This window comes from Rana temporaria, chromosome 8 (genome assembly GCF_905171775.1).
Source record: "Rana temporaria chromosome 8, aRanTem1.1, whole genome shotgun sequence".
Taxonomy (NCBI): domain Eukaryota; kingdom Metazoa; phylum Chordata; class Amphibia; order Anura; family Ranidae; genus Rana; species Rana temporaria.
In genome coordinates, this window is record NC_053496.1 from 89,951,154 (window position 1) to 89,970,289 (window position 19,136).

Below are 19,136 nucleotides of genomic sequence, written 5' to 3' on the forward strand. Positions count from 1 at the left end.
GAAAGTCTACTTCACATAGGGTTTGCCATCGTACGTGTAAGGCCTACATCTCTATGTGTGCAGAGATGAAATGGCACATTCGTGCTGTCCCGGATTCTGCTGTTCTTACAGTGGAGTGGATCAGGCTCTCTCCTTAAGTACGGTTCTGGGTCAGATTTCGGCCTTGGCTGTTTATTTTCAGCGGCCGTTGGCGACGCACTCCCTGGTGCGTACGTTTGTACAGGGGGTCAGGCATGTGGCCCCTCCTGTGCGTCCTCCGTGGGACTTGAATTCTGCCCTCTCGGTGCTTCAAAGGGCTCCGATTGAGGACATTCCTCTGACTCTGTCCCAGAAGGTGGTCTTCCTTGCAGCCATTCCTTCGGTCAGACAAGTTTGGGATCTGGCGGCCTTGTCTTGCAAGGCTTTTACTTGGTCATCCACAAGGATAAGGTGGTGCTGCGGCCGCAGCCATCGTTCCTTTCGAAGGTTGTTTCGGCTTTTCACATTAATGAGGACATTGGTTTTACTATCCTTATGTCCTCAGCCGGAGAACTTGGAGGCCACGTTGCTTCCCTTGGACGTGGTGCGAGCCTTACGGGCGTACTTGTCTGCTACAGCTCCGTTCCGGAGATTGGACTCTCTGTTCGTGTCAGTGACTGTTCCTAAAAAAAGGTCTGGCGGTCGTCGGCCTCCATTTTTCAGGTGGAGCAGTCAGGTTGTGCTCCAGGCCTATGCCCTAAAAGGGGAGGGCGCCTCCCTTTCTGGTTACGGCGCTTTTGACCAGGGCGATTGATCCCTCTTGGACTTTTCGCCATCAAGCGTCTGTTTTACAGGTGTTTTAAGACAGCGATCGGGTCGTCAACCTACACCTTTTCAAGTTTTGCAAGGTGGATGTGAGTGCACCTTCAGATGCCTCCTTTGGCCGCAAGTTTTTGCAGGCGGCTGTTTAAGGTTGAAGTTCCACCATTGAACTCTGGTTTGTTTGGGGTGAAGCTTAATTTGCTGTGTTTTTTCCCACCCCTCGAATTTTTTTGACACTGCTTGGGGACGTCCCTAAGGTCAATTGCTGCTGTGTCAGTCCATGAACGGAAAAGAAAATAGGATTTTTGTACTCGCCGTAAAATCCATTTCTCTGAGTTCATGGACGGACACGGCACCCACCCCTCCTTATTTTGTACTGCTTGTTACGAACTGGAAGCTGCTAGAGCAGGGTGTGAATTATACTCTGGGAACCACGCCCCCTGGGAGGAGCTGCACTGAGTGCTTTGTTTCTGCCTAAACTCTCCTGAAGGAAGCGGATATAACCCCAAGGTCAATTGCTGCTGTGTCCGTCCATGAACTCAGAGAAATGGATTTTACGGTGAGTACAAAAATCCTATTTTTTTGTACTCACCGTAAAATCAATTTCTGAGTTCATGGACGGACACAGCACCCACCCCTCCTTTGTTTGTACTGCTTGTTATGAACTGAGGCTGCTAGAGCAGGGTGTGGGTTATGCCCGGGGAGCCACGCACCCTGGTAAGGAGCTGCACTAAGGAAAGGTTGTTGACTCTTTAAGTGCTGTAAAGTCTGCCTAAACTCTCCTGGAAGGAAGGTGCATAACCCTACTGTCAAAGGATGCTGTGTCCGTCCATGAACTCAGAGAAATGGATTTTACGGTGAGTACAAAAATCCTATTTTTTTTGGGGGTAAGTTCCACTTTAACTCCAGCAAAAGGCGGGTGATGTATTTGAGAAGCGACATCTGTGTGAGCATTAAAGTGATCTTAACCACTTAAGGACCGCCTCCTGCACATGTACGTCAGCAGAATGGCACGGCTGGGCACAAGCACATACAGGTACATCCTCTTTAAGTGCCCAGCCGTGGGTCGTGCCCCGAAGCTCCGGGACCCGATCGCCTCTGGAGTCCCGCGATCGGTCCCCAGAGCTGAAGAACGGGCAGAGCTGTGCGTAAACACAGCTTCCCCGTTCTTCACTGTGGCGCCGTCATTGATCGTGTGTTCCGAACACAATCAATGACATCACACCTACAGCCACACCCCCCTACAGTTAGAAACACAAATGAGGTCACACTTAACCCCTTCAGCACCCCTTGTGGTTACCTCCCAAACTGCAATTGTAATTTTCACAGTAACAATGCATTTTTAATGAATTTTTTGCTGTGAAAATGACAATGGTCCCAAAAATTTGTCAAGTGTTCGCCATAATGTCGCAGTCGCGAAAAGAATCGCTGATCGCTATCATTGTTAGTAAAAAAAAAAAAAAAAATAGAAATGCAATATCTCCAATTTTGTAAACGCTATACATTTTTGCGCAAACCAATCGATAAACGCTTATTACGATTTTTTTTTTACCAAAAATAGGTAGAATACGTATCGGCCTAAACTGAGAATTTTTTTTTTATATCTTTTTGGGGGATTTTTATTATAGCAAAAAGTAAAAAATATTGAATTTTTTTTCAAAATTGTCGCTCTATTTAAACGCAGAGGTGATCAAATGCCACCAAAAGAAAGCTCTATTTGTGGGGGAAAAAAGGACTCCAATTTTGTTTGGGAGCCACGTCTCACGACCATGCAATTGTCAGTTAAAGCGACGCAGTGCCGAATCGCAAAACCTGGCCAGGTCCTTTAGCTGCCTAAAGGTCCGGGTCTTAAGTGGTTAAAGTCTTTCGTTTAAGTCATATTGCCTGCTCTGTGCAGTGGTGGGTTTTTTTTTATTTTTATTTTTTTGAGCTTCCTCACTCTTCTATGGTCCCTTGCCTGCACTCCTGGGCCCTCCCTGAGTACCCCTGTGAGCTCTTAGTGCAACAACGAGGCCACTTGCACAAAATTGAATTTACAATCCTCAAACAATATAAATACAATAAGTGCAGCGCTGATGGGAGCATTTCAAATAATGATTGAGCATAAAGTGCATGAAAATAACAAAATTCTCAACATGTTTCAAGGGAAATGTGGGGTGTCCAAACATCAGCTGGAGGCTGGCATATCCTGTAGGAGGTATTTCACCTAAAGTGTGGTCTGTAGATTCTCTGTATATATGGCACCACCAGTATATAATGCACCCACCAAAAGATGTATAAAGCTGAGCCTTGTGCTATAAAATGCGTGGATGTTGTCCTCAATCATGTTAAGTGGTAACATTTACTTTAGGGACACCAACTATGAAACCCAAAGTGCCCCATAAGTCTACCTAAGTAAAAAGTACTAAAAAAAAAAATTGCTATTTATTTCACTTGCACCTGGATGCTGATCAGTGGATTAAGGCCTGGCTGAAATCTGTCTACCCACGTGTTTTATAACAAAAGGCTCATATTCATCTTTTGGTAAATGCATTATATATTGGTGGTGGGATATCACACTAAATCTACAGACCACACTTTGGGTGAAATACCTTCTACAGGAGATGCCAGCCTCCAGCTGATGTTTGATACATGTTTTGACACCCCACATTTCCCTTGAAACAAGGTTTTAAGAGACTTTATTTTGTTTTCGTGCACTTTATGTTCATAATTTGAAATTTCCTTTCAGCGCTGCACTTATTTATACAACTACTTTTGGTGCAAGTTTGTCATTTACCTTGAAATTCTATATCAAGTAGTGCTTCTATTATATCACACTTGGCTTACTTAAAATCTGATAAGTCTGCCTATAAGAAAATCTAGTATCTAAGCTACAAATTGTTTGCCAAGTCTATGGTGTAGCAAAAGCATCAACCCCATGAATTGTTACTGATGGCCAGTGGGATTTGTGGGGGAGCCAGGGTACAGAAAAAAATGCTAGTCGGTTAGGCACTGAGTAGGTAGACTGGTGCATCTGTCTTGTTTTGTATAGAGTATCTCCTAATTGGCTTTTATTGCTTCGGTAGTATCATTTTCCCTTTGTTTATGCAGTAAGCCTTTTTTTTTTTTTTTTTTGTTTCCTCAACAGATGTTGTGGGAGAATGGAATTAATGGCATTTTGGCTGATGAAATGGGCTTGGGAAAGACGGTCCAATGTATTGCTACTATAGCGATGATGATTGAAAGAGGTGTACCTGGACCATTCTTGGTTTGTGGCCCTTTGTCTACACTTCCTAACTGGATGTCTGAGTTTAAACGGTTCTCTCCTGAGGTAATTTTAATTTTTTGTATTGAACGATGTATCCTAAGCTTGTTTTAATACTGTGCATGCTTGGCTTCCTTAGTCCAAAAGTGTACTTGTGACTCTGTGTATTTTTCTTTCACTATATCTCTATCTATCTCTATCTCTATCTATATATATTTTTATTTTTTCTTAGGCATGGCAGACTTCTGGGGGGCTTAGTGTAGTTTCATAGTTGTATCCCTAAAGTAAATGTTACCACTTGGTTTCCAAGATTGACGGTAACTTAATGGGCTTCAGCTGTTTTGATGCACTAAACATAGCTTATAACTGATATGAAGTTAACCAAACTTTATTTTATTTTAATTTTTTTTTTATAAACGTTCTCTCTGATCATTGGAGTATGAAAAGAGCAGTAACATGACTGGTGTAGAATGGGCAGAGGCACCTCTGGGCTGTGAGGGGCAGCTGGCTGCTTCTCTATGCTGTACCAGAGGCATGATGGCGCTGCCTCGAGGTGGAATGACTAGGTCTCAGGTTCACGAATCGTGGACTGTTTTTGTCTGTCCCAAATTTTCAACTGTTTCTGAAAAACTTGACAAAAGTGGTGAACCGGCTCTTACAGTTCACTGTTTTCCCTACAAGAGAAATGCTGGGGCAAGGAGTGGGGGGTGGTTAACACATGTATGAGCTGTGTTTTTACTGCCCTCCCAACGGCTCCTTTATCCACAAAGGTGTACAGATGGTTAAGAATGTACCTCTGGGACCTACAACTACAGCTCATACTGAAATATACTACCGTGTGCAAAAGCCCTAAATGTTTTATTTTCTTGACTTGAGCCAAATGAGGCAGCTTAATACTCGAACTAGTTTTTGCCATGGATTTGAGCAGTGATTAATAGTATAACTTCTGTACAGAAAATAATCCGAATTGATTAGAATTGTGGATGTACACTGAAGTAACTCCTTGGACAGCTATTTTAAAGATGGCATTGAAAGAATGTGCATACAGGTTAGTTTAATTTCATTGAAATCCACTTGAAAATAGACATTTGTAATGTGTTGCAGATTCCAGTGCTGCTTTACCATGGTACCCAAAAAGAACGTCTTCAATTGGCAAAAAAAATTAATAAACGAGATGGGGCTTTGCAGATTTATCCTGTGGTTGTCACATCTTTTGAGATTGCTATGAGGGATCGTCCAGTCTTGCAGGTATTGTATAATATTTTAAAGATATGTGCATTAAAGCAGAGGACGGCAAGCTGTCGCCCACGGTCGGCTGCAGGGAGCCGACACATCGTCGCCGAGGCTCGGCCTCTTTCCACCTGTTCACTTGAGTGGGAGGCAACGTAGTGCTGGATGGAGGGTGGGGGTGGGAGCTGGCACAGTGATTGAGTTGGTCTTGGCAATTGGGCAGAGGACACGGTTTTTAAGGGGGAGGTATAGAACTCTACACCTTTATTGGGTGGGTGTGTTGGGGTTTTAAAACTAATTGTGATTTTGTTTTTTTGTAAATTCTACAGCATAGATCCTGGAAATACATGATTCTAGATGAAGGACACAGGATTAAAAATATGAACTGTCGACTTATAAGAGAATTAAAGCAAATTCGGTCTGACAATAAGCTGCTCCTCACTGGGACACCACTACAGAACAACCTAGCAGAACTGTGGTCTCTATTGAATTTCCTGCTACCGGATGTGTTTGATGATTTGAGAAGGTAACTAAATACTGACTGCTTGACTTCAGTGTATTGGCTATTTGCACACTAGCTGACTTTCTCACCCTTCATTTTCATGATTACTTTTCTAAAGCTTTGAATCCTGGTTTGATATAACTGGTATCTCTCAGAATGCTAAAGACCTTGTGGTCCAGGAACGCGAACAGAACATTTTACATATGCTGCACCAGGTAATATATCTTAAATGTTGAATTGGGCAGGCCCCCACAATATGCCATTACATTAATCTCCTGGATTTTTTTTTTGTATCTTCTAGATTTTAACACCTTTCCTGTTAAGAAGACTAAAAACTGATGTAACACTGGAGGTGCCCCCAAAGCGAGAAGTTATTGTCTATGCTCCATTAACAAAGAAACAAGAGGAGTTTTACACAGCCATAGTGAATCGGACCATTGAAAAAATTGTTGGACAGGACAAGGTAGTCACCAAGTTGTATTTTGATTTTGTTCTGCCTTGGAAAATTAAAGCGGGGGTTCACCCTTAGAGGGCACTTTTCCCCCTTCGCTTCCTGCTCGTTATTACTAGGGGAATCGGCAATTTATTTTAAAATATGTGCAGTACTTACCCGTTTACGAGACGCATCCTCTCCGTCGCTTCCGGGTATGGGCTTCGGGAATGGGCGGTCCTTCTTGATTGACAGGTTTCCGAGAGGCTTCCGACGGTCGCATCCATCGCGTCACGATTTTCCGAAAGAAGCCGAACGTCGGTGCGCAGGCGCAGTATAGAGCCGCACCGACGTTCGGCTTCTTTCGGCTACGAGTGACGCGATGGATGCGACCGTCGGAAGCCTCTCGGAAGAATGTCAATCAAGAAGGAACGCCCGCTCCCGAAGACCCATACCCGGAAGCGACGGAAGAAGATACAGCTCGAAAACGGGTAAGTACTGCACCTATTTTAATATAAATAGCCGATTCCCCTAGACCGAACGAGCAGGAAGCTAAGGGGAGATTTTTTTTTTTTTTTTAAATGGGTGAACTCCCGCTTTAAAGTCTCATTTTGCATTGCATGGTGTCATCAGCTGGGGCCATGCATGTGAGGTTTTTCCTATTTTTCCATGCTGTTAACTGCTGTTCCTTTCGGAATAGATAATCACTAAATCAATGCACAAACTTTGGGCCAGATCCTTAAACGAATTATGCCGGCGTATCTATGGATACGCCGCGTAATTTCAAAGTTCCCCCGTCGTATCTGTTTTGTATCCACAAAACAAGATACGACGGAATCTGGGCTTGATCCGACAGGCGTACGTCTTGGTACGCCGTCGGATCGTAGGTGCATATTTACACTGGCCGCTAGGTGGCGTTTCTGTCGAATTCCGCGTCGAGTATGCAAATTAGCTAGATTACGTTGTTTGCGTTCGGCTTTTTCCGGCGTATAGTTACCCCTGCTATGAGGCGTATCCTATGTTAAGAATGGCCGTCGTTCCCGCGTCGAATTTTGAAAATGTTACGTCGTTTGTGTAAGTCGTTCGCGAATAGGGCTTTGCGTAGAATGACGTCACCGTTGTAAGCATTGGCTTGTTCCGGTTTAATTTCGAGCATGCGCACTGGGATACCCCCACTGATGGCGCATGCGCCGTTAAAAAAACTTCATTTACGTCGGGTCACAACGTATTAACCAGGGGTCAAGTCCTGGGGAAAAAAGTGTGGGAACTCCCACCCATGATTCACTTCCCCACCAACAAAAAAAAAAAATGATGCGCTCATATGCATAATTACTAAACCGCATGTTTTTTTTCCCGATCCACTGTACCTTAGTAATCCTTTGTTACTGGAAGCAAATTCTTTTTAAATCCCGCGATAACGTGGGGCAGACCTCTGCAATGTCTCCTGGGAACAATGACAAAAGCTCCCAGGAGACATTGCGGCATCGAAGTGATGGAATACCCGCCCACTACCCAATGAATCCATATGCAGGAAGCGGCCAGTAACATAAAGGATTACTAAGGTTCGCTTGCCCCTGACAGTGACTCGAGCTGGGCATCGCCGCTTAGTGAAGGATTGGCTCGGCTGCTCTTGGCTGCTCTAGTACTGCAAAGGGAACTGAGTTCCTACTGTGAAAAAAGTGCAGGAACTCCGTTCCCACGCGTTCCCGCAGGACTTGAGCCCTGGTATTAACATAAAACACGCCCCCACCACATACATTTGAATTGCGTGCCCTTACGCCGCCGTAACTTACGGTGGGAAATCTTTGAGGATACAAAAAAAAGTAAGTTGCGGCGTACACTACGCCGGACGGAGAGAAGCGCCGCGCTTCGTGGATCTGGCCTTTTATTGGTAAACTTCTTTTGCAGGTTAATGGCATCACTAGTCAGTTTATAGGCGTTGGCTCACTGAGTTAAAGGTTTGGGTGTACACTTTACCAGTGTAAAATGGATTCCTGTAGCTGTATGTCTAGGGTTTTCTGTTATGAATAAAACTGAGCATGCAGTACGACAAACTGAAAAATAAAAGAGAAAAAAGGAGCAGTTTACCAAGACAACTACATTGAATTTCAATATTCGGGATTTCCATTTAAGATACTTGAAGGCATTTTAGAAGACTGCGACTAGGCATGTGGTTTATTACAGAAGACGTGACGTTGCCAATAAAATCCACGCAACTGCCTGCTCGCAGTTCTGCGACATGTAAACGGCTGCTTAAATCGCCATGATCCCTGTGTGCCAGGATGACTTGATTCCTGCACAGGAGTTGTCATTCTGCTCTGGTCAGTGGAATTGCTGGAAGACCAGCACACAGGGAGAGGTTGTCGGTGAGGGACCCAGGCTGAAAGTTCCCTTAAGGCTTCATTCACACTTGGCCGTTCGGGTCCGTCTGTCGGCGGACCTGAACGGCCGCTCCATGCATCGCTATGGAGCGTCGGATGTCAGCGGAGACATGTCCGCTGACATCCGACCCGACCCGCTAAAAACAGACGTATGGGGGCCACGTCCCCATCCGTCCATGCTGATCAGATCAGGTAAGATCTGATGAAAACGGACATTCTGTCCGTTTTCATCAGATCGCTCCATAGGGACACAGCGGTGCCGACAAGCCCCTCCCCGCTCAGTGAGCAGAGAGGAGCTTATCGTCGGCTCATCGGAGATCTGCGGACTGATCTCGCGCTGAGCCGACGGGAGCAGGCGGACTCCGTAGCGACGGAGTCCGCCAAGTGTGAATGAAGCCTAAGATATTTTACACAGAGCTTAACCAAATTTTTCTGGGTCTGTCTGCGGTTTGGAATTGTAATCCAATTTCCCCCTTGGACACTTCTTTTTATGTTGATACTATAAAACATTTTTGGTTAGCCCGCAGAGCCAGTACTAAAAGGGAAAAGAAAAAGTCGCAAAGTGGTGAATTATAGTGAGGTGGATAAAGAAGATCCAGATGAACTTTTCAGCCGCCTCCTCAAACAGCAGGAAGCTGAACAAGAAAGGTATTTGCTACATATAACTCTTCTCCATTGGCAACCAGCTGTAGATGTTTGTGTACACTAAATATTCTGTCTTTTCTGCAGGACTGTGAAGGAAGTCAAGGAAGTCAATCTGCCAGGGATTGCAGAAGTGAACCTTAAAATGAGCAATATCATGATGTTGTTGAGAAAATGTTGTAACCACCCATATTTGATTGAATATCCTCTAGATCCTGCAACCCAAGAGTTCAAGGTAAGGCTTCAAGAGGCAGTCTTTATGTGTAACTAGGGGTGAACATTTTATGGATGCAACTAAGGCACATATATGCAGTGCAGTTCACCACTTGCGATTCAGATGGGAATACGGTGCAATTCCTTTTTCAAATTTCATGCAGTGCTTTTCTTTGCAGTGCCATTTGAGCCCATTCCTTTTTGTATGGGCTCAGTTTGCGTCCTACAAAAAGGCGCAATAATCCTTTTTTTTTTTTTTTGATTCATGCGATCGGATTTCTTGCAATCTCACTGCATTTTGCCATCTGTTTTTGGGGTTTAATAATTTAACATCGACACCTGTGGCAGATTCTTAAACTATGTTTTTTTTTTATTTTTTTTTGGTTTTGTCCCCCCCCCCCCCTTCCCAGTGTGGGGAAACTCAAGATTTGTTGCATTTCCTGCACGACATATGTGAAACAATGTGTCATTTTTGTGCAAGTCACATGTTATCATTACTTTTTTTTTTTCTGCCAGATTGATAAGGAACTGATAACTAGTTCAGGAAAGTTCTTGCTCTTGGATCGGATGTTGCCAGAAATGAAGAAAAGAGGACACAAGGTATTAATGCTGCTTTCTTTCCTTTATAGATTTGTGCATTTATTTAAAATCCTGCCTTTTTGTAGTATCAGTGTTTGTTTGTTTTGTTTTTTTGTTTTTTTTATCTTTTTTTGTTTTTTTTTTTATTTAGATTTTGATCTTCTCACAAATGACAATGATGTTGGACATAATAATGGATTACTGCTATTACAGAGATTTCACCTTCTGTAGATTGGATGGAACTATGAAATATACAGAAAGAGAAGAGAATGTGAGGTTCAGCTCTGTATATTAATAGTGTGTACCTACTGATGTGTTCTGTGATGCCCCCTTAACTTTTTTTTTCTCCTTGTTTCTCACAGATGCGCAAGTTTAATACTGATCCTGATGTTTTCATCTTTCTGGTTAGCACACGAGCAGGGGGACTAGGAATTAACTTAACAGCAGCGGATACTGTAATCATTTACGACAGTGACTGGGTAAATGATGAATATAAAAAGTCTACTAATTTTTTATTTTATAAGTGTCCATAGGGTAGAATTGATGGCAAGCTCGTAAATACAGCAAATGGTAATTCTGTAATCCTATATTGGCAAGATTTTTGTCAAGTGTTTTCTTGCTAGAAGGCAAACGGAGGACAAAGATCTTGATGCTTCTGTAGTACTTCAGTCATAGCAGGAAACCTGTCGAACTGGAGATTTAAATTGCGACCATCTTTCTGACATGCTAGTTGCGGTCTCCCAACACCCCAATTTCCCATCCAAGTACCCATGTGTTTAACACTGCTTGGCTCCTTTGAATCAAATTGCTCACCAACCGCAACAGTACATAAAATACCAAAATAAACCACCAGCGCTAAAAAGTGGCAGTAACTAGTCCAAATGATGGAGGCAACAAAAAATCATGAAGATGATCACTGAACCCAGTGCTGCACAGATACTATGACTGGAACACAGGAATAAACACAAAGTGCTCAATGGGCAGGAAATACTGTTAAGCCCTTTATTTTGATTCCACAAGTTCATCAAATAGTTAATGAAAAAATATAAATATATAATGGTTCATATATTGGATAAAAACATAGGCAAAACTTGATAAATGAGAGAACTGGATGAGTGAAAATATTTAACCTGACATCCACTGCAGAACGGAGCTATGACCAGTCTGTTCACAATCGGCGTGTCTGTAACGTACGTAGACGGGAGAAACTGCAGCCGCCAAAATGTCTGATGCTCCAGTGATCCAACAGAGGGGAAAACGGAAGCGTTGGTAAGTGCAGCGGAAGCCGCAGGGTAACACACCCGTCAGTAACAGACCGGCTGCGATGCGGGAAGAAGAAACCGGAACTGCAGCGCAGTGACACCGGAAGAAGAAATCCTTAACCAGGATTGCTATGCAGCGATGTTGGTGATTGATGGAAAAATATATTTCTCTTCCATTCATGGACGGACACAGCAGCCTTTGACCTTGGGGTTATATCCGCTTCCTTAAGGAGAGTTTAGGCAGAAAAAAAGCACTTTAAGTGTTGACTCATTCCGGCTCCTCCCAGGGGGCGTGGCTCTCCCGGGTATAACCCACACCCTGCTCTAGCAGCCTCAGTTTTTCTCTGCCTAACGACAGGAGAGGTCAGGCACTCGAGAGTCCTGTACTCTGGAGATTTTTTTTTCTTGCGATTTTTCTCGCTTTTTATTTTGTTCCTGCATTTTTGAATCCTGTGATTCTTCTATCAACAGCCGACTGGGTGACAGGCTGGGTCTTGACTCTTGTAGTCCCCCCATGTTCGGCCATTGAGCGTGTGCCGGCCCTCAGCTCTGCTCTGGGTCGTCCACGACAGGCCCCATTGCCCCAGGGGCGGCCGGGGAACGTCATGTTCTAGGGCACACATATGACCGGTCTCTATGGCCTTGTCACAGTGTGTCTGGCCGACAGCCATGCCGTTTAGCGGACGTTGGTTCTGTCTGGGATTCATCCAGCCGGTGGTCGCAGGACAGGTAAGTAGTGGCCCCTTTCTCAGGTAAGTGGTCTGGCTGGAATTTTCCCCTGGGAGACCGTCTGAGGGTTTACCCTGCTTTCCTCTCCCTCCTTCCCCATTCTGGGTGGCAGCCGTGAGATGGGGGGGCTCAGTCTGACCTGGGGGTGCTGTTTTTTATGCTTTTGTACTGCCATATGTGCAGGGGGGTCCCGTGGGCCTGTGGTGGTCGTGTCACTGGGGCTTCACTGTATTTGTTAAAAAAACAAAAAAAAAACTGTTATGGCGCAGTTGCAATAGCGGCGGCCATTTTCTCGTAGCCTGCTGGCTTTTTTTTTTGCGTGTCGGCGGCCATCTTGGTACAGCTCTTGGCCTCTAGTGACTTCAGTAACGGCGCTGACGGCCTACGCACATTTTTCTGAGGGATGGCGCGGTACAGGCAGCATTTTTGCATCAACGGCAGCAGCCTGGTCGGGCGGTGAGTCCTCCGGGGGGGGGGGGGGGGTTTCCCTGCGCTCTGTAAACGGCTGGGAGGGGGTGTCCTGTGGGTGGCAGCTGCTAGTTAACGCTTTGTGTCCCTGTTCCTTCCAGGGATGCTGTGTTGGCAGTCCCTGAGGCGTTTGTGGTCAGGATGGAAGTGGGAAACAGGGGGTTGCAAGTTACCCCCCCCCCCCCCCCCTGCCTTCTTCTGGGTGGCTTTTTTTACTGACAAGGAATTGGGCCTCGCTGAGGCGTCCGGCTCTGGTTCCGTTTTTTTGTCAGATGCTGCAGAAGCCCACGCGGACAGTGAGGATGACCCTGTTTTAGGGTCAGCGCATGATTGTGCTTTGGGGCTCTTGACGCTGCGGTGCGGGTTACTCAAGCTCTTGAGGATTCGGCGGTGCGGGTTACTCAAGCTCTTGAGGATTCGGCGGAGACATCTGAGGTGTCAGTCCCTTTTGGGTTCAGCAAGCTGCCCCGCACAGCAGAATAGGTGTTTTTCCTTGTCTGTTATGCAAGGACTGGGATCGGTCGCAGGAGATTACTTTGCAGTCCATTACCCTTTTAAGGAGGATTTCCTATGCCAGTGGATCTCCTCTGTCAGTGGACCCCCTGTGTTCGGAGCTGGCTGGCTTGTTTTGGAACAAGGCTGCCATGTTGCATGTGGTAGGGGCTCCCGCTTTTGAGTACCCCGCGGATAGGGTGGCTGTGGCCCGCTCCATGTTCAGTGGTGGGGCCGGGGTTGAGACCGGTCTTGGTGGGTCTCTGGTGTCATGGACACTTGCTGAACGGACTAAGTCCCTGGTGCGGGAGCTAGAGGCGCAGGAGGATTCTGAGACCCGTGTGGACCTGACCGTCCAGTTGGTGCGAGGTCTAAAGATTTGTCTGTGTCGGCCCTGGTTATGCTCCCTTTGGTTTCCAGGGCCTCCGCGGTGGTTCTGCCCCGCTTTGTATGGCAAAATGTTGGTCTGCGGACCTGTCCTCTTGGAAGTCCCTGGTGGGCTTGCCCTGTGAGGGTGAATGGCTTTTTGGGGTGTTCCTGGATGACGACATGAAAGATGCCACGGGCGGCAAGAGCACTCTGCTCCCGCAATCTGGACAGGGTAAGGAGCCTCGCCGTAGGCAAGGGCCCTCCTTTACTAGCCCCTAGCGGGTTTTGTTTTCACCCGCCAAGTGTGGCAGGGAAGGGTTTTCCGGGGCTAAGGCGTCCGCTGAAGGGCAAGGCGCCCCTGGTACCGCAAACCCAACAAGCCTGCTTCCGCATGGAGGTTTGCCCCACCCACATCTCAGGTGGGGGGGCCGGCTCTGCGAATTCGCGGCTCGGTGGAGGTCTCTTCTTTCCGACTGTGGGGTCTGCGTAGTAGTTTCCTTGGGGTACTAGATTGAGTTTCTCTCTTGTCCGCCAATCAGGTTTTTCCCTCCATCCTCCGGCTTCTTCCAGATCGCCTGCTGGGCCTGTCAGGAACTGTCCAGGTTTTGCTGGTCAGGAGGGTGGTTGTGACTGTTCCCTCGGTGGAACTGTTTCAGGGTTTTTTTAACTCCTGCCTGTTTGTAGGTCCCCAAGGAGGACGGGGTCCGTCCGGCCCTGGACCTCAAGGCCCTTACTTGCTTTGTCAAAGCGCAAAATTTGAGAATGGAGTCGATACGCTCAGTGACAGCAGCGCTCCATCAGAGGATTTCCTAGCATCCCTGGATATCATGGACGCGTTCCTGCATATCCCCATTTGCGCAGAACATCAGTGGTTTCTGCGCTTTGCGGTCGGAGGACCAGTTTCTATTGTGACCCTCCCGTTCGACCTAGCTTCGGCGCCACGGGTTTTTTCACCAAGGTGCTTGCTCCGATTCTGGAGTGGTCGTCTCTTCGATTCTGCAAGACGGTTCTTGGTCTGATGGCGGCCTCTTTCGAGGCAGTTCCTTATGCCCAGTTCCACACCAGGGGACTACAGAAGGAGATTTTGTCACATTGGGACAAGCTCCCGTCTTCTCTGGATTACCAGATTCAGTTGAGTCAACTGGTCAAGTCCTCCCTGGTGTGGTAGCTGACGTCTCCGGTGAGGTTGTTTCTGACATGCCATTGGACAGTGGTCACGACGGATGCCAGCCTCTCCGGTTGGGGGGGCGTTTGGGGCACCCAGTCCAGGGGCGCTGGACTCGGGAGGAGTCACCCCTTCTGATCAATTTGCTGGGGCTCCGAGCAATCAAGCTCTGCCTTGCCAGATGGTCCCTGGATCTGCAGGACTGACCGGTCAGGATCCAGTCCGACAACGCCACGGCCGTGGCGCACGTCATTCATCAGGGGGGCACACTGAGTCCAGCTGCAGCGACGGAGGTCGCACACATACTTCGGTGGGCCGAAGGGTCCGTTCCGGCTCTATCGGCTGTGTACATTCCGGGAGTACGGAATTGACGAGCCGACTGCCTAAGTCGTCAAGGGCTAGACCAAGGAGTATGGTCACAACACCCGGAGGTGTTTCTGAGTCTGTGCCAAAAGTGGGGCACTCCAGACGTGGACCTTCTAGCGTCCCGTCTCAATTGAAAGGTGCCACGGTTCGTGGGCAGATGCGTCGGTGGCGCCTTGGGGCGCTATCGCCCAATTTACTCCTTCCCTCCCCTGAAGCTTCTTCGCCTGCTGCGCAGAGTGGAAGCCGTAGGGATTCCGATAATCCTGTTTTCTCCAGGCTGGCCGCGCCGCTCCTGGTCGCGGACCTGGTGCGTCTGGTGGCAGACGCCCCCTGGCGTCTACCCCCAAGAGAAGATCTTCTGTTGCAGGATCCGATCTTCCATCCTGCTTTAGTCACTGGCTTTAACGGCGTGACTGTTGTAAGCCAGGTGTTCAAGGACCGGGGCCTATCAGGCTCGGTGGTTTCTACCATGCTGCGTGCACGGAAGTCTACTTCACGGGAGGATTTACCATCCTACGTGGTAGGCCTACATCTCTGTGTGAGGAGATGAAGTGGACCCCCCCGTACATACGTGGTGTGCCGGATTCTGCTGTTTTTACAGCATGGAGTGGATCAGGCTCTCGCCTTAAGTACGGTCGAGAGTCAGATTTCTGCTTTGGTTGTTTACTTTCAGCGACCATTGCCAGTGCACCCCTTGGTGCGCTGGTTTGTGCAGGGGGTCCGGCATGTAGCCCCTCCTGTGCGCCCTCCACTGCTCCCGTGGGACTTGGATTTAGTCCTCTCGGTGCTTCTAGATGCTCCCTTTTGAGGAAGTTCGGAAGATCCCTTTGTTGACTGTCACAACTAGGGGTGTAACGGATCGTCACCGATCCGTGATCCGAACGGGCCACCCCGTTCGGATCGGCACACCCCGCGATCCGCGGAGTGCTCCGGAGCCTAGGCCTAGGAAAGTCCCCGGCTTCGGCCTAGCTCCGGAGCGGCGGCCAGTCTGCTTGCCAGAGCCCAGCGTGACACGCCTCCCCGGGGAGGCGTGTCACGCTGTGCACTGGGCTCTAGCAAGCTGAATGGGAATGTTAGCAGTGAAGCACTGGTGTGAGAGGAGGGGGGGGGGGAAGGGGAAAGAAGAGCACGATAGCAATTCACAGGGGTGGATTAAAGAGGAAGCAGGTGAGGCTGTTTGGGACTTAAAGTACAATCTTGATGTTTTTACAGCAAAAAAAAAAAATTATATATATAATTTTTTTTTTTGCTGTAAAAACATCAAGATTGTACTTTAAGTCCCAAACAGCCTCACCTGCTTCCTCTTTAATCCACCCCTGTGAATTGCTATTGTGCTATTTTTTCGGATCAGCAAAAAAAAAAAAAGTCAGTTTTTTCATTGGTCCAAAAAAAAAATTATATATATATATATATATATATATAATTTTTTTTTTTTTGGACCAATGAAAAAACTGACTTTTTTTTTTTTTTTTTTTTTTTGCTGATCCGAAAATGATCCGATCTGTGACTCATGATCCGAGGATCGATCCGATCCGTGAGTTTTTTGATCCGTTGCACCCCTAGTCACAACGTGTGTGTGTTTTTTTTTTTTTTTTTTTTTTTTTTTCTGCTATTGCATAGATCGTAAGGGTGTCTGAAGTGGCGGCCTTGTCCTGCATGGCTCCCTACTTAGTCATCCATGAGGATGAGGTGGTGCTGCGACCGCAGCCGCCTTTTCTCCCAAAGGTCGTTTTGGCCTTTCACGTTAATGTGGACATTGTTCTTCCATCCTTATGTCCTCAGCCGAAGAACCCCACTTTACATTCCCTGGATGTGGTTCGGGCTCTTCGTGTGTATTCTACTACAGCTCCGTTCCGAAAGTCGGACTCGCTGCTTGTGTCAGTATCGGGTCCTGTAAAGGGTCTGGCGGTCTCGTCAGCCACTATTTCTAGGTGGATCCGTCAGGCTGTGCTTCAGGCCTATGCCCTGGAGGGCGATCGGTGCCTCTTGGGCTTTCCGACATCAAGCCTCGGTTACGTGTGTGTGTGTGTGTGTGTGTGTGTGTGTGTGTGTGTGTGTGTGGCAGTGACATGGTCGTCGGTCCACACTTTTTCAAAGTTTACAAGGTGAATGTGAGCATCTTCTGATGACTTTCGTCTGCAAGGTGTTACAGGCGGCAGTTTAAGATTGTTGTTCCTCCGTTGAGTAACTCCGGTTTTTGTTTGGGGTGTAACCTGGTTTGCTGTTTTCCCACTCCTCAAATTTTTTTGGACACTGCTTTGGGGACGTCCCTAAGGTCAAAGGCTGCTATGTCCGTCCATGAACGGAAGAGAAAATAGTTTTTTTTCTCTTGTTTGTACTGCTTGTTACGAACTGAGGCTGCTAGAGCAGGGTGTGGGTTATACCTGGGAGGGCCACGCCCCCTGGGAGGAGCTGCACTGAGGAATGTGTTAACACTTAAAGTGCTTTTTTCTGCCTAAACGAAGCGGATATAACCCTAAGGTCAAAGGCTGCTGTGTCCGTCCATGAACTCGGAGAAATGGATTTTACGGTGAGTACAAAAATCCTATTGCATCCTGTGAAGGTGACGGGTTGCACTTCTGCTCCGTAAGGCTCTGCTGCGATGACAACCGCTAAAGGTGGTAAAACAGTATCACTCTGCTGCTAGTGGGGTCAAGTCTTGGGGGATAAAAGTCCTGGGTGATAGCATCGCAGCCAGTCTGTTACTAACTGGTGGGTTACCCGGCTGCTCCCCCTGCTCTTACCGCTTCTGTTTCTCTTTCGTTCATAGACGGACACAGCCTTCATTGACCTTAGGGTTATGCTTCTTCCTACCAGGAGATTTTTTTTGACCTAAGGTCAATGAAGGCTGTGTCCGTCTATGAACGAAAGAGAAATGGATTTTACGGTGAGTACAAAAATCCTTTTTTTCCTCTCTGCTGGATCACCGCCCAAAGGTTCACTGGAGCATCAGCCAGTTTGGCGGCTGCTGTTTCTCCCCGTCTACGTTACAGGTGCACATGCTGATTGCAAACAAGACTGGTTATAGCTCTGTTCTGCAGTGGATGTCAGGTTAAAAATGTTTATTTTCACTCATCCAGTTTTTTTTCTTAAAAAAAAAAAAAAACTTATTTATTGTGTTTATCCAATATATGAACTATTAAATATTTTTTTTTTCATTAACTGTTTGAACTTGTGTAAACAAAATAAAGGGCTTTTCAGACATCTTAAGTCTGTATTTCCTGCCCATTGAGTGCTGTTTTGCGTTTTTTCAACCGCAACAGTGTTTGCCTTGAATCTTGAGACTGAGGGTGTCATTGTATGTGGTTAAAGGGACTTTCATTTTTGTTATCTTGCGTATAGTGGAACATTTTAATTACCAGTTGCATGTTTGAATTTGATGGCTTCAGATTGTCTGTGTCCTTGGTATAGATTCTTTTTCTAAATGTCCTGTCTTTCACAGAATCCTCAAGCTGACCTTCAAGCCCAGGACAGATGCCACAGAATTGGTCAGACAAAACCTGTTGTGGTGTATAGACTAGTGACTGCAAATACTATAGATCAAAAAATTGTAGAAAGGGCAGCAGCCAAAAGGAAGCTGGAGAAGCTGGTCATCCACAAAAGTAAGTATTTTAAAATGAACTAAACTTGAGTTATTAATCTAGTACAATGCTTACTTGCAATGCCTGCCATCCCACGCAGTCTAATCCATATAAGCAGCCACAAGGTTGTGATCTGTTCAATTGGATGTAAAGTAACAGTCAGGGAAGTGGCTAAGCAGATCTGTGGCCGGTTGGCTGCTTTGGGGTGCAGGAGATGCATTGGGGGTTTAATCGACCCCCTGTGTCTCCATAAAGAGTGACGGTCACTTGCCCAATGCTATTACATGGGCATTTGATCCCTGATAAATGTAATACTTCAATTTAATATTTTTGTATTTTATTGAAGTGTAACCCCTGTTGCTCTATACATGCTCAAATGCGAACACGTGCATCTTATGTAAAATGCAATCGTATAACACAAACACTCGAGTGAGGGCAATTTCCTAAAACATAACCATATTTTTTTGATAAACAGTTGCGCAAATATGCTGCTACTGTTTTATTGTACAAGGACTTTGTTTTCAGAAAACACAATGCTCTGGGGGGTTTTGGGTAATGTGAATCAACAATTTTAGATTTTGGTGTGTGTGTGTGTGTGTGTGTGTGTGTGTGTGTGTGTGTGTGTGGAAAAGAAAAAAAAAAAAAAGCAGAGGTGGTTTACACGATTGCCCTCCCCCCCCCCCCAAAGCTTTTTGCTTGTGTG

General features: G+C 46.6%; 1 protein-coding gene across 1 annotated transcript in view; it reads left to right on the top strand.

Moving 5' to 3' along the window:
- HELLS (helicase, lymphoid specific) overlaps positions 1 to 19,136 on the top strand; it is a 42,456-nt gene that overhangs the window by 19,764 nt on the left and 3,556 nt on the right. The window contains exons 9-19 of the mRNA XM_040362201.1: positions 3,908 to 4,090; positions 5,129 to 5,272; positions 5,584 to 5,780; positions 5,875 to 5,971; positions 6,058 to 6,219; positions 9,088 to 9,215; positions 9,297 to 9,444; positions 9,939 to 10,022; positions 10,153 to 10,272; positions 10,364 to 10,480; positions 18,295 to 18,454. Coding sequence (XP_040218135.1) covers positions 3,908 to 4,090; positions 5,129 to 5,272; positions 5,584 to 5,780; positions 5,875 to 5,971; positions 6,058 to 6,219; positions 9,088 to 9,215; positions 9,297 to 9,444; positions 9,939 to 10,022; positions 10,153 to 10,272; positions 10,364 to 10,480; positions 18,295 to 18,454 — 1,540 coding nt within the window. The remainder of the gene's footprint in view (positions 1 to 3,907; positions 4,091 to 5,128; positions 5,273 to 5,583; positions 5,781 to 5,874; positions 5,972 to 6,057; positions 6,220 to 9,087; positions 9,216 to 9,296; positions 9,445 to 9,938; positions 10,023 to 10,152; positions 10,273 to 10,363; positions 10,481 to 18,294; positions 18,455 to 19,136) is intronic.